Source organism: Muntiacus reevesi, chromosome X (genome assembly GCF_963930625.1).
Source record: "Muntiacus reevesi chromosome X, mMunRee1.1, whole genome shotgun sequence".
Classification (NCBI taxonomy): Eukaryota; Metazoa; Chordata; class Mammalia; order Artiodactyla; family Cervidae; genus Muntiacus; species Muntiacus reevesi.
Window position 1 is genome coordinate 117,109,837 of NC_089271.1, and position 24,120 is coordinate 117,133,956.

General features: G+C 39.0%; 1 protein-coding gene and 2 non-coding genes across 17 annotated transcripts; all 3 read left to right on the plus strand.

Annotated features, from left to right (window-relative positions):
* The first annotated feature begins 703 nt into the window (after positions 1 to 703).
* Positions 704 to 23,093, plus strand: PABIR2 (PABIR family member 2). 15 transcript variants are annotated; one of them, XM_065915396.1, is made up of 11 exons: positions 704 to 1,364; positions 3,361 to 3,390; positions 3,506 to 3,584; positions 7,935 to 7,991; positions 8,295 to 8,338; positions 8,423 to 8,477; positions 8,708 to 8,809; positions 9,111 to 9,196; positions 9,736 to 9,800; positions 12,278 to 12,374; positions 20,393 to 23,093. In XM_065915396.1, the coding sequence occupies exons 1-11, from the start codon at positions 1,252 to 1,254 to the stop codon at positions 20,535 to 20,537; spliced, it is 873 nt and encodes a 290-aa protein (XP_065771468.1). In that variant the 5' UTR covers positions 704 to 1,251; the 3' UTR covers positions 20,538 to 23,093. The 15 variants fall into 15 exon arrangements, with proteins under 15 accessions (XP_065771468.1, XP_065771475.1, XP_065771469.1 ...); XM_065915403.1 differs by having other exon boundaries at positions 21,339 to 23,093; XM_065915397.1 differs by having other exon boundaries at positions 9,739 to 9,800.
* LOC136154989 (small nucleolar RNA U109) lies at positions 11,997 to 12,140 on the plus strand. The gene has a single exon (XR_010660682.1). It is a non-coding gene; the product is annotated as a small nucleolar RNA U109 (small nucleolar RNA).
* Positions 15,771 to 15,910, plus strand: LOC136154991 (small nucleolar RNA U109). The gene has a single exon (XR_010660684.1). It is a non-coding gene; the product is annotated as a small nucleolar RNA U109 (small nucleolar RNA).
* Positions 23,094 to 24,120: the final 1,027 nt, after the last annotated feature.

Genomic DNA, 24,120 nt, shown 5'->3' on the forward strand with positions numbered 1-24,120 from the left:
GTGGGGATCACAGAAGTCAGGGCATACAAATTGGGAACGAAAAAACGTGGAAATCACGTGTTTCTTTTTTCTCTTGAATACTGGCCCAAACTCCTCCAGAAAGACGGTGCTCCAGTGTCTCCAAAGGATTGGTTCTTTTCAAACTCCGGCGCCAGGTTCCCGGGACCAATGCAGAGGAGAAAAGCGCCCTGCTCCCTGGAAACGCTCCTCCCCTTTGAAGGAAGTTTGCGGGGCGGGGCTCCCACGCATGCTCCGTGCCCGCGGGCCCATTGGCGCCGCTTCTGGGCGCGTGCGCAGGACCCAATGGGTGCCCGGACGCGGAAGACCTAGCTTTGCAGAGGTTCCCGCTTCGGAAGCGTGGGAGGAGTGAAAGGCTGCAGGTTGTAGATATCGGTCTTGGCCCCGAGGGGTTCCCCCGGGCCTTTAGAACCCAAGAAAGGAAAAGCAGGCACAGCGGCGGCGGCTGGCCAAACCCCGACCTGTCTTCCAGGCAGGGAGGGGGGGGCGAGGAGGGGGAGCAGCTCCGATAGCAGGGCTGAGGAGCCTCCGGAACCGGGTCACGGAGCATGAAGGGCTGGACCGGCTCCCCAAGCATGGGGAGCCGGAGCCGCCGAGGCCGCCCGGCCGGGCCCTGCCCGACTGTCAGCTCCTCGGTGCTACTGCTTCCCGGGCAGCTCGGGTATCTGTAGCACGGCCCCTCTCGAGGTCGTTGACCGACAGAGCAGCATGAGTTCCGCCGCTGCCTAGTTTCCACACCCCTCCCCTGTCTTCTCCCTCCGTCCTGTCTCCTCTTTCCCAAACCCCGTCCTTCTTTCCCTCGCTCCCGTGCTCCTCTTTTCCCTCCATCCTGCCCTCCTCCTTTCCCTCTATCTCCTTCCTCTCCCCTTTCTGTCCCCCTCCTTTACCCTCTTTGTCTTCCTGCTTTTCCGTCTATCTTTTCCCCTCCCTCTTGCTCTTTTCCCCTCTTCCTTCCATCGCTCTTTCCTCCACTCTTCCTTGATTCTGTTACCCACCACCACAACCTCTCCATCCTCCCCCCCTCCCTCACTCTCAGCCTCCCTTCATCATCCTCATCCTCTTTCCCTCCTCCTCCTTTCCAGATTTTCTCCGCCCCCGCCCCTGCCCCCGCCCCCGAGCCTCCGCCCCTTAGCCCCCGCCCCTAGCTGCCAGTCCCCAGCAGCTCAGTCCTGCAGTGAGAGTCTTGGGAGTCCATAGCTAAGCACCAGGAGCAGAGCACGGTCCGCGTGCTGCATGCAAGTCTCCGACATGGCTCACGAGAAAATGGAGCTGGACTTTGAGCCTGACACATCTGACGGGGGCACCCTCAGGAGATCCAACAGCGCTCCCCTGATCCATGGGCTCAGGTGAGGAGGGTTGGGGAGGATGGAGTGCAGGGTTCAGGAACTCCTCGACCCGCTGCAAGCAGTCTTCCTTTCCTCCAGTGAGAGTTGGAGCTCATATGAGTTCTCCACGCTGAGGGGGTGGGGAGTTGTCTGCTTGACAGTGACTTGGGTCCCAAGGTGGAGTGAAAGTTTGACCCTAAACTCTGGGCAGCGTGGGGAAAATGGGGCTCTCTCTACCTGGGGCTCTGTTGGCCCCTCTCAAAGGAACTAAAACAGGACTCTGGCTCTTCTAACAGGTTGCTTGCCCTGCCTAATTTACACCACCGAATGTCAGACTGAAGCCCCTGGAACTAGGATTGCAACTTGACACCTGTCTCTTAAGAGCTGCTATTTCTAAGCTTAGTTTAGGAACCCTAGCGTTAACAGAGGTTTACTTCAATAAATTACAGTTTATCTAATAACTTGTAATTAAATGCCACATTCATGTCCTATTAAGTGATTCAGATTTGTCATAATGTTTTCAGATCCTAAAAATGCCTGAAACACATTCCAGTCAATAAAAAAAGAAGGGTGGCATATAGCTTAGGTCAGTGAAAGTGCAGGTTTTCAAAAACAATAGAAAGAATTGACCCTTGAATTTTAGTGGTAGGGTCTTGTGTTTTCCTGCCAGTAAGTCACCAGAGGGTCTATTTTAAGGCAGACTCTTGTGATAGTGAAGGTTAGGTTGGCAGACCTCTTGAGGCTATTACATTTCACTTTTGTAATTAGACAATTCATTTTAAAGCCAATTTGTGAGACCCTGTAGAAATGGAATGACTCCAAAAAAGGGGGATGGGAGTAGAATTAGCCAAAACACTAATCAAGCACAGTGAAGGCAAAGAGAAAGGTAATCCTTGTCTATCAAACTGATTATGATATCCTTATTTTGGGGAAAAAACAGACTTACCTTTTGCCTTTTATTATATTTCAACATTGAGGCAATGATAAAGTGACTCTTTGCTTTCCTAATTGTGTCCTCGGCTCTACATTTATTTTTGATACTATAGAAATAAATTGGTATTTTTTTTAATCTTGTAAGCCAGCAGTTGCTGGGGACTAGGGTGATCCTGTTGACCTGCATTTAGACTGTTGTAGAAATAACAGGCTGCTTTTTTGCTTCATGGTTTAAGTAATTATTTGAAAGGTAGCATGATGTGACAGGAGAAAGAGTGAGGTGACCAGGCCTAGTCCCAATTTTCTCCCTAACTGGCTATGATCAGGAATGAGTCACTTAGCCTTTCTGAGTCTCTGTTTTCTAATTTAAAATTTCAGAGAGCTGGATTAGGTGAGCTCCACCATCCCTGGAAGCCCAATCCAGTTTGGCCTTGAAAATCCTTCTTCACCTCTTGTCCTGGGCATGGCACTCTGCTCAGGACTGCAAGGGTGACCAAAACACCTCTCCCAGGGGGTTTAAAACACATGCACACTTGCCTTTAATAAAAGGTGAAGTTGGTGTCTCAAGAAGCATCTGGTTTCCCATTGTACTCTTTGGGTACAAAGAAGGGAATGGTAGCATTAGGTTTGTGGAATGAAGAGAGGCTTGTGGAGGGTCTGGCATTTGAGATGGCTGTTGAAGGATGGGAAGAGTTTTGACAGAGAGTGGTGGGAGGGAGGGCATTTGAGGCAGAAGGGGCAACGTGAGCAAATCTCCAGGTCTGTTGATGTAGTTGAATAGCAGGGTTCCAGAATAGCACAGGTGTTTAGGGCAATAGCGGGAGATGTGCTGATAGGGTTCCTACTGAGCATCAGGGCTCCCCAGCCCTACTCACGTGACAGCACATGTAGGTAGTAACGTTTACAGGTAAGTCCTCTGGGGTAAACAGATGAAGCTACTGGTATCTGGTGGTAACTGGTTTGGGGGCGTGAATTCTGACCAGAAGGAACTGGAGGCAACCAGTCTAGAGCTCCGCCCCATACCTCTTCTAGCTGTCCCCCAGCCCAGAGGAGATCAGTATCTCAGCCAGACTCTCTTCCACAGCACACCACTGGGGACGTTCTGCAGAGGACGGTGAGGAGTTGAGGGGCCATCGAAGACTTCAGTGTTAACCAGAGAACTGGCATTCATACAGCCGAAGGATATCTTATATGAGAAGACATAAATCATTTTATTTTTTACTTTTCAGTGACCTTTCACAGGTTTTTCAGCCTTACGCGTTTAGAGCTCGGAGGAATAGTACAACTGTCATGAGTCGTCACAACTTGGTAAGTATAGGAGTAAGTATCCTTAGTGGTTGGGATTGGAGGAGACACTTTCAAATGTTGTTCTTTCTTGAGATGATGTGCCAGGCACCACTGCTTAGGAAAGAAACAAATGATTTTACCTGTCTTGTTTACTGCTTATGCTGTGGCCATTTTCAATTTTTGGCGCAAAAAGGAAATCTGGTTAAAAATTTTTCTTGACTGTGGGACTTGGTATTTTTAAACACTGTTCATTGTTTTTTGTCACTACTTGCATCATGGTTGTGAGGTAAGAAAGTGTTAGTCGCTCAGTCGTGTCTGACTCTTTGTGACCCCATGGACTGTAGCCCACCAGGCTCCTCTGTCCATGGGATTTCTCCAGGCAAGAATACTGGAGTGGGTTGCCGTTTCTTTCTCTAGGCAGTCTTCCCAACCCAGGGATCAAACCCTGGTCCCCTGCATTGCAGGCGAATTCTTTACCATCTGAGCCACCAGGGAAGCTCAGAGGTAAGTCAGGATTAACTTCTAATTATATCTGAGAACAGGTCTTTATTTGTCCTAGGATGCAAAAATCATATATATGGTAGCAAAGAATTTATTTTTGTTGGACAGAGCCATCTATTTACAGGAAAGTCTACTTGAAAATACTTGTATTTCCATTCCCAGTAGAGGTGCTGATGGTGACTGGTCTTTATAGCCAGAACCATCACGGATCACCTTTTTAGTTGGTCGTGGTGGGAGAAATTATGAAGAGGTTTTTATATAGTAGCCCTTCACATGTGGAGTCCACTTATCCAGTAATTGCAGTGCCCCGGAAGGTATGAGGTGTAAGCAAATAGGCCTCTAAATGGCTGAACCAGATTTCCATAGTCTGTGCACAAAGGTTCATCATTTTATTTATAGGAGAGGCTCTCTGACCTCTGAATCATCTAAAATTTATGCACAATTATAATAAGCTTTGAACTCAGTAGTGTGTGAGAAACAGCAAATCAGAAGAAGTACATTTGGGTTAAAGGTGTATTAACAGCTGCTAGCAAGGGAGGAGATGGGAAGACTGAAAAGCAGATAGAGGTTTTTACAGAATTAGTCTGTGGCTTAGTATTAGAGCTGAGAGCCTGTTAATAGACCCTGAGGGTGTCACTGGCATCGAACTGTAAAATAATTGATGTTCCTACAATACCTGGGTCATTAACCTTTTCTTAAACCATAGTAATACTTACACTTATATGGTATTTTACATGTTACAGAGTACTTTCACACATTTAATTCTCATAGAAACCCCTATGAAGTAGGCAGGGCAAAAGATATTTTTCCCAATTAAAAGAGGCAGCAGCTAAGACTCAGCCGATCAAAGTGACTTGCTCCGAATTACACAGTTTAGTAAGTGGCAGAGCTGGGGTTAGACTAGACATCCTCCAGTGCTATTCTGTTTGGTAAAATCTGTTTAAGAAAGGGAGGGGGTGATAGAACACTTTTAAGATCTCCAGTGAAAGTGGCTACAGATACTTCAAGGGGGAAATGATAGCTCTCTGGAGGTTTGGTTTTCTGCACCTTCTTCCCTGAGGATACTAGAAAATAGAACTACTCGTTTTTGCTGTATATGTGAAAAATCTTTCTACATGTTCTACAGCTGTGTTCCTGATATCAATAGCATAGAGAAGAAGGGAAAATGATTTTGCCCCTCTGCACTTCACTTGGTTGTTTTCTAAGATGTGAAGATTCTTAGCATCTAAGATTCTTAGATGATTTGGGGCTCATCTCACTAATAGCCTTCCTTCTGGGTGCACTGAAATGCATGAGTTTGCTGAAGGGATGTGTGGATGCACTCTTCTTTATTGATCCCTATGCTCTCTTCAGTCTTTCCCCTTCTCCTTTCTGGTTTTCTGGTTTAGGACACCTTCCCCAGCACCCTTTGACTACTTTTTTCATAATATTGATTACACCATATGTAGTATGTCACCACAAGCTCTACAGATCTTAATATACTTACCTATGTCCCACCTTAACCTGCACAAAGTGAGGTGTTGCAGACTGAAATGGGAAGAGGTGCGGTTGGGGGACTGATGAAAGAGACATGCAGAAGTAGGATCTTCATGATTTGCTGATTAGATAGAAAGGCAGAGGGAAGGTGTACTCAGATATTTTATTTCTTGGTGACCAGGGGAAAAGTGTTGCCTTTATTCCAGATAGGAATTGAGAGGAATTAGACATTTGGAAGGCAAGCAGTACATTCTTTCGTGGACTGTTGGGTTCAAGGAACCAGTGGCCCCATGTTGCTCTCCAAGCAATATTCAAAATCTTCTTGAAAATGGTAGTCCTCCTGTCTCACCTGCTTGCACTTTCAGCAGATTACCTGAGCCTTTTCACTTCGCAGAGATGGCAGACACCTCTCTTAGATAACCAATGACTTTCTTCTCCTGGAAGTCTTTCCCTTCACACAGGGAACTCTCTGCTAATGGTTGGGAAGTTGTTGGACTCCCGTGGACCTTTGCTCAGTCTGTTTTCTCTGCTTTATCTTGTATCCTCTGTCCCTTCCTTGCTGGCTCTTTCCCTCCTGCCTTCTCGCAACTCACACATCCCATATCTGAAAAGCAAGCCTCTTTCTTCATAGGTCTGTCCTTGCCTTTTTCCCTTCCTCTCTCCGAGTTTTTTCAAAGCTGAATCCACCCTCAACTGCCTCTCATTCCTTGCCGATAATTCATCCAGTTTATAATCTCACGACACCACAACTCCATTTAAAAACCATCCTGTAAAACTCCCCAGCATCACTTGTCCACCAGTGTCAGGGGCCTCTTTTCTGGTCCCACTTGAGCTCTTTGCTCTATTTCACACCATTAACTGGCACTTCCTTGAGGTTCTTGGCTATGAGAGCCTATCCATTGCTCTCATTGCTGGTACCAGACACAGCTCTGCTGTTTTCTGTCCCTCTTCTGGGTCAACTTTCCAGTCCTGTCTCAAATTGGCGAGTTGTGTAGGATGTAGACCTACCATCTAAACTGGTTACTTTCTCTGCAGTCAGCTTCTGGCAGTCCTTTGGCTTTCCTGATTATTTTGCTGCCTTTGGGGTTTCTTTTGTTCCCCGACGGACCCGTTCATGCTCTCTGCCCTGCTGTCCTGATGGAGTCTTGCCTGCCTTATTTACTGGCCCAGTAGCTTAGCATTTTTTTCAAATGACCTTATCAAGAGTTCACCAACAAACATGTATTACTTTCATAATGGAAAAGAAATACTTTTGAAAAGGATTTTACTGGTAAAATTTTTCTCTTTTCAAAGCCTAGGAGAGGAAGAACTAAAAGAAAGGGGTGGGAAATGAAGGGATCTCTTTTGAGGTACAATCTTATTTCAGTGGATAACTAAAAAATTTTACGTGAATTATCTTCTGCCTAAAACACTTAGTTTTTTAGTATATCACTACTTTATACTACTTGCCACAGGAGTATTGTTTAAAGTTTGGATAGGGTAGGGCCTCTTGCAGCAGGATAATTGTCATATTTGGCTTTATAGTACTACAAATTCATTCGCCTTTCATCATCCCCCTGCTGTAAGATGTTAGTGTGAATTTTACCTTACATTTCATGATCAGATCATGATGATTTTTGAAGGAACATATTTTGGTACCCAGATCATTTCATCTTTGTGTTATTAAAAAATGATCTAAAGGAAAGCAGCAGTTATCTTTGAAATGCACCTTGCCTCTACATTGATTTTTTTTTCTGAACTAGTAAGCTTTGTGGTGATAACATTAATGATCAAATTTTAGAATTGACTTATATCATACAAGTAAAATCTCCTTATTGCAGTTTTTTAAAGTGTTTCAGTAAACGTTAACTGTAAATAAAATATTATTGTTGTTCAGTTGCTGTGTCCAACACTTTGCAACCCCATGGACAGTAGCACAACCGGCTCCTCTGTCCTCCACTATCTCTCAGAGTTTGTTCAAATTAGACAGAATATTTTATTGGACTTATTTGCTCATCTTCCTCCGTTGGTGCATTGATAATAAAAATGAATAGAATCAGGGTTTTTGCTTTCCCCTCATACAGAGTTCCTTATTTTAGTTAAGTGGGGTAATGGCTATTTCTAAGACCTGGAGTCTTTTTTTACATAAATGTACACAGCTCTGCATTCATTTGGGAAAAATGTTAAAGTCAGTGCCTGTCTAGCGACAGATGGTGCTTTGAGGTTGGACACCTGGTGTACTTTCTAAAGACTGAATGTACTGCCTCTCTAGTGCATTAATGTTCAGTGATTTAAAGAGCTCTATTTCTCAGAAGAATATGAAAAATTATCTAGGAAGAGGTTGTACACTGGCACTGAGAGCAGACCAGAGCTTTGTGATTCAAAAAATAGTAAATGTTGACTTTTTCTTTCCAGTTGCTGTCAACCTCACCTAATCGGATTCCTAGCAGCAGACTGCATCAAATCAAAAGGGTATATTTTACTTACTGGCTCAGTTCTGTAATTTTCTGCATTTTGCATTTTGGTTTTATTTTCATCTTGGAGAATTAGGTATTAAAAGTGAGTCAGACTGCCACTCTGGTTAGTTATAAACAGGTTAAAATTCTTCTGAGTGGGCAGATAAAATACAGATGTGGCACGGGTGACAATCTTAGAATGTCAGTCCTGCTGTACTCTGATGATGTCAAATGAAGTAGAAAGGTCCTTTTCGTTTCCTTGGAAATAGAGAACTGTGTGGATAAATATTCTGTTTTCAGTACATGTTTGTCTTTGTAGGAGGAAGGCATGGACATAATGAACAGAGAAACTGCACACGAAAGGTTAGTGCTTCACAAGAACAGGGTGTGGCCTAAGGTATGTCTTGTTTACAAGCTCTGATGGCTGTTCATTTTTGTCTGTTTTAGAGAAGTGCAAACTGCAATGCAGATAAGCCAGTCATGGGATGAGAGCTTGAGCCTGGTAAAGTTTTCACATATCTGCTTGTTTTTTTTATTTTCTAGAGCCCACTGTATTATTTATTGGCTTCATTCACTTTTGGCCCTCCTGTTTCCAAATTTGAATTCAGCATTTGATCTCTGCTTTCCCACCAGAATATGAAATTACAACTTTTAGGAGTATATATCTGTAAAAGTGTAGGTGTGTTTGTGTAGTAGAGAACAGTGATGGGAAATAACACTTTCTTTTTACAGAGTGATAGTGATTTTGACAAGCAGGAGAAATTATATTCTCCTAAAAGGATTGACTTCACTCCAGTTTCTCCAGCACCATCACCCACCAGAGGATTTGGAAAGGTAGGTTCATTGATAAGATATTAACTCTCTTTCACACACTGAGCTGATTACTTTATAAAATGAACAATACACAAACACAAATCACCTAGTTTTTGATGAATTCAATGACTGGAAGGAAAATTAATTGAAGTCTATGGTAGTAATTTGAGAAAAAAATCTGTCACTCTATCCATCTATCTGTTCTCTCATAGACATATATGAGAGACAGGTAAGTAGTTCTAAAATGTTGTTTTTGTCATTTTGAGAAGAATCTTTTGAAAACTGGAATACTAGAACTACTATAATATATGTTTTTTCCTAGCAATGTTTTTCACCATCCTTGCAGATGTTTGTGAGCAGCAGCGGGCTACCACCAAGTCCCGTTCCTAGCCCAAGACGCTTTTCCACGTAAGTAAACCTGCTTTTTCAATGTGGATGAAAGGCTGTTCATTAGATTTGTCTCTCTGCTGAACTTTTCCCTCAACATTTTATTATGGGAATTTCAAACAGCAAAGCCGAAAGAATTTCACAGTGAACATCTATATACCTACCACCTATATATTCACTGTTAACATTTTACCATATTTAATTTTTGAGACATAGTGCCAGTTTATGTTCAGTTTACATTTCATGCATATGGAAATGTATTCTTTATAAAAGTAAGGAAAAAAATGTTAGACCAGTCATAATCCCAAATAACTTTTTTATAAGATTTATCTTTAAAAAAAAAAAACAACTGTTGGTAGATATTTTGTCTTAGAAAATGAGTTTTTTAAAATGACTTAAAATGCCATGTTATTCCAGATTGTCATATGCCAGGTCAGATCATGTATTGGCATTTCAGTTACTCAACCTACAACATAGATATTGTCCATTTCTCCCTATATGGCTATAAATTGTATTGATTTGCCAAAAGTACTTACTGTTATCCTGTTTATTCTTTAAAGCAGGAGAAGCCAGAGTCCAATCAAGTGCATTAGGCCCAGTGTTCTTGCTCCTCTTAAAAGAAAAGGTATGCATCACCCTTCTGCTGTTAGACATAGTCCAGCTTGAATTACAAATTAACAATTTCTGTCTGAAATTAGTTCAAAGCTTAACTCCTTTTTTCTAAAGAAATAGTGCAATATTCTTTTCCAATGTGTGCTTTACTGATTCTAAATTCTGGGAATTAGTTATTTGATACTGCCTGTATTTTTTTTACACTTCATAACTGAGTCTTACTTGTGTATTCATATAATCAATATATGTTTGAGTAATTTTGCCTCTCAGCAATCTGAATATAAAAGAGATACAAGTTGATATGTTGCAGAAATATGTGTTAATGTCATAGCAAATAAGTCCATACACATGCTGTATGCTCAAATATAAGCCACCACCAAATGATGGCTTGCCAAACAGAACAGCCTCCCATTCAAGTCTCTGTAGGGTTTTTGATATAATAGAGTGCTCTGTGTGTGTTTGTGGTTTATAAGAAATACGCTTTCTTTTTTTCTTCATTTAATTTATGTTTTAATTGAAGTCTAGTTGATTTACAATATGTTAATTTCTGCTGTACAACAAAATGATTCAGTTATACACATATATATATATTCTTTTTTATATTCTTTTCCATTATGGTTTATTCCAGGATATTGAATATAGTTCTCTGTGCTATACAGTAGGACCTTGTTATTTATCCATTCTATATGTAATAGTTTGCATCTACCAACCCCAAACTCCCAAGGAGTGCTCTTTTAATTACATTATTTTAAACGACAAAGCACTAAATGAAAATGATCTCACTCAGCGCTGGTGTTAGATGCTTATAGAGGGCACCCAATGGAGTCTATTTAAAGAAAGGCAAAGAAATTTAACACGGGTTTAGTCATTTTTCCTGGGGATATAACCACATGATTGCAAGTGTTGGATGTCATTTTAAATGAGAATTTTAATGATAATTCTAAAAAAGCAATTTAGTAAGTTTTTGTGTGTGTGTGCAGATCACCTCCAGGGCTAGTAAACAAATCAACTCTTCTAATGTCAGGTAAACTGATACTTGCGACTTTGGTGAAAACTTTCCATTAGTAGTATCATACACAGATTCAAAAGTGCTGTATTTCAGACAACTTAAAATTAAAGATGGTGTGCTCTGGGGAACAGATGCTGATACAGTGACAGGATTTGTATTTAGTGAATAGATTTTACTTTATAAATAGTCTTTTTCCTTAATGCTGCAAGGAATTATTTACAATCCTAAGAACCTTCTCAGGAGCTATGATGTGAAAGTAAAGCTTAGAAATTAAAGCTAGTATTGTTATTAGTATTAATTTTAAATATATTATAGGAAGTTGGTGGAGCTTAATCTGGTTGTTCTGTTTCAAAGCTATTCCAAAATATACCAGCAGATGGAGGGATTCTTTGCTCAAAAGGGCTAAAGTCTTTTGCTAATGAAGTGTTGAAAGCCTGGCAGCAGCTTTGAAAAGCTGCATATTAAAGCATGGAAAAAAGCAAATGAAAATATAACCTTTCTTGAATTTCAGTAATTTTCAGGATAGCTCCAGAGGAAAGATAATATGAATTAATTAATAATATGGGGAAAAATGAATGTTATGTTTGTTCTTCCTTGATCTTTTTCCATCATAAGACTCTTGTAGAGGTTTAAGTTCATGGTTGCTAATTTCCTAATGGAGTATAGATAAACCCATGAATTAAATTGTCTTTAATGTTTGATTTTAAAGCTCAGATAAAGAGCTTTGAAACCAAGGTGTGTGTGTGTTTTAAATCATAGCTTATTTGGAAAGGAGCTTTTTCTGTCTAATTTAGAGTTGTTAGTCTTTGGTCTCCTGCGGCAAAATGTTAAGTGTTATTTCTTCCAGTGTAAAGCATTTCTATCCCCAGTTCTGAGAAAATCTACAGGATTGAAGTAGCCAGTACAGCATTAATTTTGTGAACTAATTAATAATTGCTTTTAATTACAGATGTGCTTTTAAACTTGTATATTTTCTAATCTTCATTTTCACTAAGTAGCCTAAAGCAATCTTTGATTTGTATGTTCTTTATCAGCCTGCATACTTTAGAATCCATTTAACTTCATCTCAGGAGATGTTTTGATATTAAAATATATAAAATCAAGAGTCCTTACTAATCATCTAGCATAAATTGTTATTCACTGGGAGCTTCAGCTATTAGGGGATACTTTTTTTTCTGTTGTGGTTAGTCTTGATTCATTTTGCCTAATGAAATCAGTGTTTTACTCTTCTATTAAAGAAATTGACTGTGTGGATAGCATGCTATGTACAATAAATGAGAAGGTATTTTTAGGGCTGCTGACTTTTTAGTTGAGGTTATGTGGCAGTGTATTTCTTCTACATTAAAGCACATGGAAAAATAGCTTTCAAGTAAACAGCCTGAAGTATTCTGATCTTTGGTCACACAAAGATCACCCCATTTTAGCAGCAAGCCTGTATCTGTAAAATCACATTATGGTAGCATCATCTCTTTCTGTTTTAGGTGAAATGGAGACCGAAAGCCAGCCCAAGAGGCTCTTCCAAGGCACCACCAATATGCTGTCTCCGGAGGCTGCACAATTGTCTGATCTCAGTTCATGGTAAAAAATGAAATAAAACCCCAAGGATATTAAGGGATGATGTATTTGAAAAGAACCACAGCAAAAGTATATTGTGGTGATGTAAAATATATTCAACTTTTTATCCATGTTCCCTAGAGGTGAAATCTCCATGGAGGTGTAGGCAGTGTAAGAAACTAGATTGTTTGAAAGTCAGTGCTACCTTTGAAAGTGTGTGTACCTTTTTGACATCTTTACTTTCCTGCCTAGCTCCTGATAGGTCAGCCTCTCAATAGTTGCTGTTGGTATGGGAGTGTGTCAGTAGCTAGATGGCATGAGAAAGAGTTTCTGGACTGCCCTGGGTAGTGTGCCTTAATTATAACTGCTCTGCCTGCATTTTGTATTGGATTGGCCAAAAAGTTCATTTGGGTTTTCCCACAAATTGAAACAAAGTTTTTGGCCAAGCCAATATTCTGTCCTTTGAACTTAGCAGAGAATACCAACATTTCTTAAGCAGGGCATTTTCTAAATAGCACTATCTGTTGATATAAAATCTTTTGGAAATTTTGGGGTATTCTGTCACAATCCTAAGGTTTCACTTAAATAGTAACATTTCCAGATTCCTATGGTCTGTTCACATAACTTCTTTTTTAGTTTGACTCATCTGAGTTTAGAAGTTTAGCTTAAGGCTCTTTAGTGTTCTTGTGCAAAGTTAACTTCTTTTCCTATACCCAAAGTTGAGTACTTGGATTCCAACATGTATTGGGAGGAAGGGGAAGGGATTATAGCAGCGGCCAGGTGATATTTGGAAATCTTTAAGTACGTTTCCATCAACTTGTGTATATGTGTATGTGTGTTAGTTGCTCAGTCATGTCTGACTTTGTGACCCCACGAACTACTGTAGCCTGCCAGGCTCCTCTGTCCATGGAATTCTCTAGGCTAGAATACTGGAGCGGGTTGCCATGCACTCTTCCAGGGCATCTTCCCAACCCAGGGATCAAACTCAGGTCTCCTGCATTGCAGGCAGATTCTTTACTCTCTGAGCCACCAGGGAAGCTCCCTTCTATCAACTTGCTGAGTACCTATGTTGTAGATGCAATTGTGTAGCGCCTTTCAGGACTTTTTGATCAGAGTTTTATGGCTAAGGATTTTTTTTAAAAGAGCCCCAGAGGGCATTCACTTTAAAAAGAATGATGTCCTGTAAATGGAAGATATATGTAAGCCACTTATAAGTTATACAGACTGACTATTGTTGCTTTCCAATCACTTATTCATTGTTTTGTCCAAGATAACCCCTGCTTCTTGTTCACCAAGAAGTCACAGATTATTCTGGCTGATTTGACTCGTTGATCAGTACTGTTCTAACCTTGGAACACATGCCTTTTAGATTGTTCTAGCTATTTTCAGCCCCCGCTCTCTCTTCTCTCTCATCCCTGTCTGTCCTTGGTAGCTTAGTGTGCTAATTTTGGTATAGAGTGCCTTTCCAGGTATGTAGATGATTGCAAAGAGAAAATTTCTAAAGCTTGTTGAGAGGACTAGCAGGTGAAACTCTATACTGAATGGAAACTGCATATCACTTTTATGGTAAAGTAGGTTTTAATATAGGCACATAACATTATAAATAGATTTGCTTACCCAGCTACTAACCAAGTAACCAAATTCATGTTAAAAGATCAGAAAGCATTCACCAAGTTAAAAACATACAGGGTGAGGTGATTTTTTTTTAATATTGTCATAGGGTGACTGTGCTCAATGCCATGAAACAGGTTCGCACAAGTAAGGAAGGAAAAGAGAATGTATGTTATTTACCAAGGGTCCTGTCCTTTTGTTCAGATGTTTGTTCCTCTGAGCAGCACAATCTAAGCTGTCTATGATGGTGACTGTTGTGAGGCTTCTGTGTTTGGTTGGCTGTACCACATGACTTGTATGATCTTAGTTCCCTGACCCGGGGTTGAACCCAGGCTGCAGCAGTGAAGGCCCAGAATTCTAACCACTAGGCTACCATGGAACTCCTGTGAGGCTTCTGTTTCTATTGCTACCACCTCCATCCTCCGTGGACCAGTGACTGGCTGTGGGAGTCTTGGGAACATCAGCACTCTTGCTCTGTAAACACAAAAAGTATTGCCTCTGGATGCCTCTTTTCCATTATTAACTGACTTTGTTAGAATGTCAAAGAATAATGTACAGGCAAAAGGGAGAAGATGAAAAAGAGATAACAGCAGATCATTCACAACTAAAGAGCAAGGAGTGGAACAGCCAAGAATTGACTGTTCCTAGAATATCCATCTCCTTTAGAACTAAGATTTTTAAAGAACAATGTACAATGCTGTATTTTATTAATGCCTAGCTTTATAACACAAACATAAATAAGTGATAATGATAGTAAAAAAAATTTTACTGCAAAGTAAATGGGCCTATTTGGGACTAATAAGAATATTAATGAAAGCAGACCCAATACAATTTTGCTACAGGGAATAGTAGTAGAAAATTTCTGGTTAATAGACTGTCATAAATTTGAAGTAATCAAATTATCTAAAACAGTAAGAAAAAAAGTGTCGCCTCACATTGGAGAGGTTTGCTTTATTCATGGCTACTCATAGAATGCTAATAAGCCAACATACAGCTCACGTAATTTTTAAAAAGAAATATAATACTCAAAATTCACAAAACTCAGTATCAAAGATATTTAGGTGATTAAACTTTTCAAACGGTGTCTTTAGTAAGTTTGTAGCATCTGAACTTCTGAGGATATTAAAGCTGACAATTGCACTAAGACTTCTGGAACACCTTGTATACTGAGATTGCTGACATTTATGTCTATAGTTAAGAGAATTTAAAAGTGAGTTATTCATGATATGTAAAAATCAAATTCTGCTTTTGCAGAAAATTTTTTATTCCTGTCTCTTAAAAGCAGTTTCATTGATCAGACATATTAGAAATGAGGACAGAGACAGGAACTAGCTGTGTTCTTGTTTCTGCTGCCAAGGATAACAATCTACTCAATAACTAAAGGAAATCATTCTTATACATTTTAGGGAAGAAATGGTATCAGATCATTAGTAGGTATTATCTCAACATTTCAGTCATTATAGTTTGTTCCCTGTCCCATTCCACAAAGAAAAGATAGGTTTTAAAACTTTAAAGTTTATATACTAGTAATGATCTGTAAAATTTTATATTTTTGAAGTATAAATTAAATGGGAAGTTTGAGCATATGGAGTTGGTGTCCAGTGTTCCAACTGCTGTGCAAAGGAATGGAAGATCTCCTTTTTATAAATGTACTTTTTACTAAAGATTCTGCAGTCTTTACCGACCAAATCTGGGGAACTTTGCCCACCATAAGGCAAGGATTATGTCATTCTGCATTTAGTCCTTACGAACATCAAAGAGTTTGACTGTACCTCGGAAGTACAACTTTGCATGGTGCTTTGATTCTTTTTGCATGCTGGGGACTCTTGTTCTGCTCCTCATTCTTCTGAGAATATGACTGTCTGTGGCATGCTGTGTAAAATAAAGCCATTTTCAGAGCTGCTAACCATATAGTGAAGATTATGTGATAGTCTGTTTCTCCTACCAAAAAGGAAAAAGTCTCCCATTAAATTTCTTGCCCAGTGCTTTAGTGTTAACATGACTGCTGACTTACCTCCATGTTTTTTTAAAATATTTTCCATTAGAATTACATTAGTAATTTTTGACAGTATTTTTAATGTTCCATGTGTCATGGCAAGAAAATTTTATTGTGAAAATATGACATGCAAAGAATAAGTTTTAATTGTGATTTGATGATAGAAAAGTTTACATTATACTTGAAGATTGTTTATGTGAGCAGCTTAGACTTCTGTGCTGATACTTTTGGTTTGGGGTGTTTAAAGAGCATTTTTTATTAAAAATTTTTTCTCCCCATTTTATTGAGTATTATTGATACACAGCACTGTATACGTTTAAGGTGTACAGTATAATGATGTGGCTTACATACATCATGAAATCACGACCACAGTAGGTTTAGTGAACATGCATCTTCTTCTGTAGATACAAAATTAAAGAAATAGAAAAAGAAATTTTTCCTTTTGATGAGAGCTCTTAGGATTTGACTCTCAAGAACTTTTATTTGTAACACACAGCAGCATTAATCATCTTTATCATGTTGTACATTACATCCCTATGTGCTGATACTTTTAAACTCCTGTCCCCAAAGTGACAGTGGAAATGATCATATTTAATGATCTCAAAAACATAGAGGTTATATAGCAAGATAATGCTGGGTTTTCATAAGGTAAGCTAGTAGAGACCAGAGAACATACACTATGGACCAGGTTAACCCCCACCAAGGGGTCAGGGGATGCCCTGACCTTATGCTAAAATCTGTGCTGGGGTTGCTGGGCAATGGCTGATTTCTAACACATTTACCTACCTGCCATTGGTCTCATAGAACCCAGTTTACTGACTGGTCAAGGTCAGAGTGGTTCAGCCAGATGGATAGTAGCATGAGTCACACTGGACAACCCAGTTTTGTTGTTAGTTTATCATTGAATGCTTTAATAATTTCCTTAGCTTTTTCCCTTTCTCCCTTAGCTTTTTTAGACAGAGAGCACTACTTTAACAGTCATAAGTATTTTTGGTGGTGTGGTTCAAATAGTGCCTCAATTTGTATAGTCAGTGGCTGGAATGAATTAGTTTACTTTTGTTTCATGTATTCTTATGTCCAATTTGAATTATTTAGGTCCTTTGCTTTCCTGCCGTTGTTTGGCTTTGGGCCATTAGTCTAAGGCTCATTAGCACCTCCACCAGAGCTTAAACTGGGGAATAAAAAGAGAAACTTAAATTGGACCATACATTTTGCTTTTGAAGCCCTAGTAGAAGATTTAACAGCAGACACTGAAAGTCACTTTTGTACAGTGATCTCTCTATGGATTGAAAAATCACATAAACCTTGCTTGTGAATATATTAATAATGTGTAATCTGTGACCTGTAGTCACTGCTTCTAGGACCATGTATAGTAGTGCCAGGTTAATTAGAAGAGAAACTAGATTTTAGTTTAGTGAAAATATCTGGTTAAAGGTTTACCAGACTCTGAATCTAAGTTGCACTGTAGACAAAATGCAAATGTGCTATTCTTTGTCAATGAAACAAATTATATATGTTTATACTTAATAGCAGAGAAGAAATTCCTAAAAAAATATATATGAAGTGAAATGTTCAGACTCGTTTTTTTTTTTTTTTTTTGTAAACATCCCCGTTACCTTATTTCTTTAAGGTAATCAACAGTGTCAGAAGACCAGATTTCACAGCATGAGTCATGTTCTGTGTTTTTGAATGAATATAGATTCACCTAAGCAAGCAGGTTTTATTGCAAATGGAATCTTTTAACCCAGGGCACACCATCAGTCTGGTTAGAATAAGAAAGTATTTATATTCAGATTATCTGCTTGGTGGCCAAATGTTAATCCAAGCCTGTTTCTTCCTGCCAACTAGCAGAGAGCGTGTCCTTCGGCTTCCCAGCCAATATGTGCTTTAGGAAAGTAAATTCATTTTAATATTAGTCTAGGCAAAATGCTGCAGGAGGAAAAATCACATATGTTCCAAAGGCAAATATAAAGGTCTTTTGATTTTCCAATGTCTTAGATTATCTGTGCAACTTTTTTCAGTACTTTGAATAATTTCATATTTTAGACCCATTTTGCCATTTGGTTGAAAAAAATACTAGAGCCAGCTAAATTTTCCAAACTTCTTACTTAAAAGTGGTATTATTAATGATGCATTTGACAGCAGTAAGCATAGAGTAGGAGGACTGTGGAATATACTGTTTCCATTTTTATTTTTACTTTTCCAAAGGCTATTTGTATTCTGTTTCCACCTGAAAACAATCCACAAGCAATAGAAAAAAATGACATTTTGAAGGAAACTAGAAGAGTAGAGAAACTGGGTTAGGGAATGTTACGTTTTATTAAGGGTGGTACAAAGCCCAGAAACTTCCAAATGAACCATAGGTTATTTAACAATGGAAATATATTAACTTGGAAATTTATAAAAACATTACTATTAAAGTCATAATACGTAGTCTCAGAGCTATTTAGATCAGGATGGGCTTTTGCAAAGGAACTAATGATCAAACTTAAACTAGAACCCATACTTGCTGATTCACAATTCCTTCTCCAATCCTTTGCTTTGTTTCCTTTTCAAAAAAAAAAAGTATTGGAATTCCCTGGTGGTCAAGCAGTTAGGACTATACTCTCACTGCCAAGGGTCTGGGTTCAATTCCTGGTCATGGAACTAAGATCCCACAAGCCTCGTGGCGGGGGCAAAAGTTAAAAAAATAAAAAATATGTCTGTGTAGATCCTAAAACTGCCTGACTCCCTCGCCAGCTTTCTCTCATCATGTTCTTACTCTTTGTACTGTAGCAACAGTATCCTGATTTTTGCTCCTAGGCATATCCATGCTTCTTCCCCAACTTTACCCAGTTAATGCCTACTCATCTTTCAGACGACTGCTCGAATATCACTTTGAGGGAGCCTCATTTTTCCGTATTCCTCCAAATTAGATCTGGTCACCCATGTTGTATACTCTAAGAACCCCTTGCATCTTTTCCTGCTTTGATCACAAATTCTAATTATATATTTATTAGTATGGTTATTTAAGTCTGTGTCTCCTGTGAAGTGGAGTGAAGTGAAGTCACTCAGTCGTGTCCGACTCTTTGTGACTCCATGGACTGTAGCCCACCAGGCTTCTCCATCCATGGGGTTTTCCAGGCAAGAATACTGGAGTGGGTTGCCTTTTCCTTCTCCAGGGGATCTTCCCCACCCAGGGATTGAACCCAGGTCTCCTGCATTGAAGGCAGATGCTTTACTCTCTGAGCCACCAGGGAAGTGTCTCCTATACTATACTGTAAATTAGATGCAGGCAGGGATCGTGTGTGTCTTATACCCCTTTGTATTTCTGATATCTGGTATACATTCTGCACTTGGCAGGTACTCAGTAAATATAGAAGAAGTGAAGTGAGTGAATGAGTGAATTCAGGCCAAATCTAGAGCATAGAGATTACATGTTGGATTGACAGGAATCACAGCTACGAGGGTAGCCTGAGGTCAGATTGTGAGGGCTGTGAATTGTGGCTGCTAAAGTCTGAAGCCAGATTAGTGATGCAGATGAGCCTGATTGTTGGGAGACGTGGTTGCCTGGACTGGATGGGTCAGGTATCCCCAGACTGGGTTCTAGAGGCTCTTGATGCCCACATCAGGAGTCTTAGTGGAAGGATAGGAGCAGAAGCCAGTTATCAGGATTAAAGAGGCAAATAGTCTGTGAGGGTATTGAGACCATGGATCTAGAGCATTCCATTTAAATGCTTGACTGGATGGTTACTGAAGGAATTAAAGAAAGGAGCCTTTTAGGAATAGGAGGGAGACATTTGCGTTTTGAAAGCGAGAGGAAAGGAAATAGTCAAAGAAATTCATAAAATCAGAAGAACATAAAAGGCAAATGATGGAGGAGAGTAGGAAAAAAAAGTGTCTTTGAATCTAGTACCTCTTGAGAGTGGGGAAGTGATAAAATCCAGAGCAGTGGAAAAATGGTTTGGGAATGGAGGGACAGTGAAGCAGTATACTTGCTAGAATACTTCTAACAGTCCAGGGTACCTCCAAGAGTAACCCTTCCTCTTACTCAAAGGCTGACAGGAAGGTAAGAATATTAATATGAAGATAAAAATAACGTTAAAAAGAAATATAAAGGTAGAAATCTCTTGAACTGAAGGTAGGGGAACTCCCTCACAAAAACCATGACACATCCAGAGGAACACTCACTGGTACATTGGACCTTCCAGTGCCTCCAGGAGAGCACCCAATTAATAAAGAGCCTTGAGTGTCTGACTTGGGATTTCTGTGACATTGTCCTCTCTCAGGTATCTGAACATAGGACATTCTGTAGTTTTGCTGTTGCTTTTATGCTTTTTATGATTTACTAGTGCTGTACTGATCCATGAGTTCTTGAAACCATGTCGTTGCATGTTATGTTTGCCTTTACCCTGATAGATGCATCTGCTTATAATTCTTTTTGCTTTGTCCTCAGTTCAGCTATTTTGGATGGCAGTAATAGCGGCAGTGGCTTGTCCTCAGAATCGCTGGCTAAAGGCAGCACAACCGCAGACGCTCCAGTAGCATGCTCCAATTCATGCTCTCCGTTCATCTTGATGGATGATCTCTCACCCAAGTGACTTACCCATTTCTGATTCAGTGTTCTAACTGCTGTTTCCTGCATAAAACATTCAGGGAGGAACGCAGAGAACTTTGATCCATAATGAGGATTAAAGTGTTACTGATCTAAACTATTTTGATGCCGTTATTTTTTGGCACCACTCTTCTCTAAAGTTTGATTTTATAAGTGTAGCAACCTTACTTATGTCTCTCTATGCTGATCTCATTTTGAGCTAGTGATGAAGTCTCAAATACTCATTTTTGATTGCTTAGAGTATATACATATATATGTAAAATTTCTCAGTGCTTCAAAGAGCACCTATTTTAGAGTCTATAGTTTAAGGAAAGCACTAATGTGTATTTTTAATAATGGTTCTTTTCCCCAGCAGTAACATGACAGCTGGAGTTGATCAGAAATTCTCTTGCTTGAGAGATTTTTTTTTTGTTCTTTTTAACTACATAAGTCTCAAATCTCTTTACCTCACAATATTAGATTAATTGCTTTTGATGATATCAAATTTTTATTTTTCTGCATCAGCTTAAAGTACATTATTTTGTTTCCCTTTCTTGTTTGACCCGCTTCCTTGCCATTTCTCACAGAAGGGAAAAAACATGTCGTTGCTCTCATTACTGTCCATATCGCTTCTTTGCTATTGGAGTATAGGATGTGAGGATTGATGATAGTGCTGAGAATGTAAACAGACTTACAGGATGCTGGATTTAGTCACCACAGCTTCTTATGACTTAGCTACCCCAGTTGATATTGTTCTCCTCAAACCTGTTGCCCTAAGGAATATATAAAATATTGTTAATGTTTCTAGGTGGTGTTTTCAAGGAGAAGAAATTCCTGCCTTGACCAGATGTGTGGAGCACCTACAAATGAATGAATAGTTATTTACATACAAACCACTATGTAGAAAAGCATACATGGAGCTTGACAGCTTGTCTCTGGTGGTGTAATGAGGCCTGAAGGGCCTTGGGGTTCAATGTTGTGCTGTTATAAGCTATTTATCATAAGGTAGGGTAGAAAAGGGGCTTTATGTGTCTGATTGCTACATATTGTTTCTATTGCTGCTTCTTTCTGACTACTTTTTTGTCATTAGAATCATTTGTTTTTGTCGTGTGGTGAGTGGTCCTGTTGATTGTATTTTGATTGTTGTGTTGCCACCAGAATCAGAATCCAGTTTAATAAAAGGTCAAGGAAGCTTTTAGGAGCTACCAAAGTCAGTGTCATTGTGTAGTCTGCTTTTAAGAAGCTGTTTGAGCTGTCAACAGTGTACATGATAGTAAATGTGCAGTACCATAAGTTATTTAACATTTAAAAGAGGAAAATTGCGATAGAGCTGTTTTAAAAACCTGAGTGTAATCTATTGCTGTGTTATTTATTATTTAAAACTGTGCAAAATGTCTGTTGTGATAGATTTCTTACAGTGTTCAGACATCGTGTTTGGGTTGTCTGTATTTGACACGCAAATTTGCCTGCTAGGACCATAATATTCCATTTTTAAATGAATGTAAGAAATGAAAACTACTGCATTTGTGTCGTTTGAAGGCAAAGATCCTTGAATTTTAAGGGAAGATGATGTGCTTTGAGGGTGCTCACAGACTAGTGATACTGTAGGGCTCGAAGGGAAGCCTGTTCTCTCTGAATTATAGGAAAGCATCACTTAGCTTGCAGTAATTAATTCCGTTACAGCATCAGTTGTGTTGTTTATTTTAAATTGTGATAACCACCATCATGGCCATTAATGGCTTTATCTCTCATATTGGCTTTCACCTGTGCAAAATCCATAATCCTTCAAACTTAACATGAATATATATATTATGAAGATTGTTCTCTAGGATGCCATTTTGAAGAAAAATTACTTCAATGGTATGCAGTATGTTTATTCTGGTTGTGAAAGAACCATGTTAAGAGTTTCTGCCTATATAATACCAAGAGATGGTTTTCTCCTATAGGATACTTATCCACCTTCTCTCTACTGTCTTCTTTGCCTTAAGGGACATATTTGGTCATCATTTTCTGGCTCTAATTTAGGACTCTTAAGACATAATCTTTAGAATGTAATGATATTTAAATTTGTTTCTGAAATTCTGTGGTGGGGTAGAATTGGGATAGGAAAATGAAACTGTTCCACTGGTTTGAGAACTAGGAGGCAAGATGATTCACTTTACTATTTAAGCCAAGGTTCATTTTTATCATTTAAAGTGACTAGAAAGTTAAGTTTCTGCAGGGGTTGTTTTGGAATAAATAAAAGAGATGCTAGCCCTCAGATGAGCTTTGGTGACAGTACTTTATTTTTATATAAAGTCTAATATTTGGAAAGTGATCATTGTTATAAAGTAAAATTCTCTCTTCCTATTCTAATACTATATCATATTTCAAGCTTCTATTTGAAAACAAGTATAAGAGATGACATGATAAGAAAATTTAATAGATGCTTTTTTTGCTTGATTGACTTATATAACCACTGTGTTTCGTGATAACTGGTTTTGGAATAATAAGTTTTGTGAAATGCTGATCTTGTGTATATCTTAGAATGTAAAATTAATAAAGTGTGTACACATGCATAAAATTCTGTAAAATTTTTAGCCTATTTCTTTTATTCTTGCTATTCTCTGCCTCCGTATCCCAATATTACGTTCTCTGTGTGTGATTGCAGAGAAATTTTGAATAAAAGGATATCAAGAATACAAAAGAACTAATAGTTGTTTTGAAATTTGGGCTGTTTCCCAAAACAAAGAGAAACCTCTCCACATAATCTGTCAAATTTTCAAGAGCATTTTGTAGAATTTGACAATTTAGAAGGTTCTTGCCAAGGCCACACATATTTCTTACTTGTTTTGGATTTATTTTATCTTATGTTTTTTTTACATATTCATAAGACTCTGCATTGTTTTTGGAACAAGATGGGGGTGGGGAGACAGGCGAAAAAATAAAAGCCTTTCATGCATGACTTGGGTTTTAAACACTCAATTTTCTTTTCAGTATTTAAGAAATATTAATATATCAAGTATTTTATTTCACACTTAGAGAAAAGCTGCAAGAGTATCCCAAAGAACTCCCATATATTTTTCATACAGATTCCTTGGTTGTTGATATTTAACCACATTAGTTTTATTCTTCACACTTTATTTTATGTATGTGTGTGTCACACATTTTTTTCTGAACCATTTGAGAATGTTATAGACATGATACCCCATTACTCTTAAGTGCTTCAATGTAAATTTCCTGAAGATGAGGACATTCTATGTAATCACATTGCACTTTCAAAATCATGACATTAACCTTGATATAAAACTATCCCACTTAGTGTATAGACCCTGTTCATATTTTGCCTTTGGGCCCAATAAGGCTCTTTTAGCGAGGAAAAAAGTTTTCTTCTGGCCTAGGATTCAACCGAGGGTTATGTGTTACACTTAGTCATTATGTGTTCTTAGTCTCCCTCAATTTGTAAGTCCCCAGTCTTTCCTTGTCTTTTGTGATCCTCATAGTTTTGAGAAGTACTGGCCAGTTATTTTGAAAAATGTCCTTCTATTTACGTTTGATATTCCCTCATTATTAAATTCAGGTTTATGCATTTTGGGCAGAAATAACCACAG

Coding starts and splice junctions, on each gene's coding strand:
- PABIR2 (XM_065915396.1), top strand. CDS start 1,252: ATGCAAGTCTCCGACATGGCTCACGAGAAAATGGAGCTGGACTTTGAG. Junction 1,365..3,360: donor CCCCTGATCCATGGGCTCAG/GTGAGGAGGGTT, acceptor TCTCTTCCACAG/CACACCACTGGGGACGTTCT. Junction 7,992..8,294: donor GACTGCATCAAATCAAAAGG/GTATATTTTACT, acceptor TTGTCTTTGTAG/GAGGAAGGCATGGACATAAT.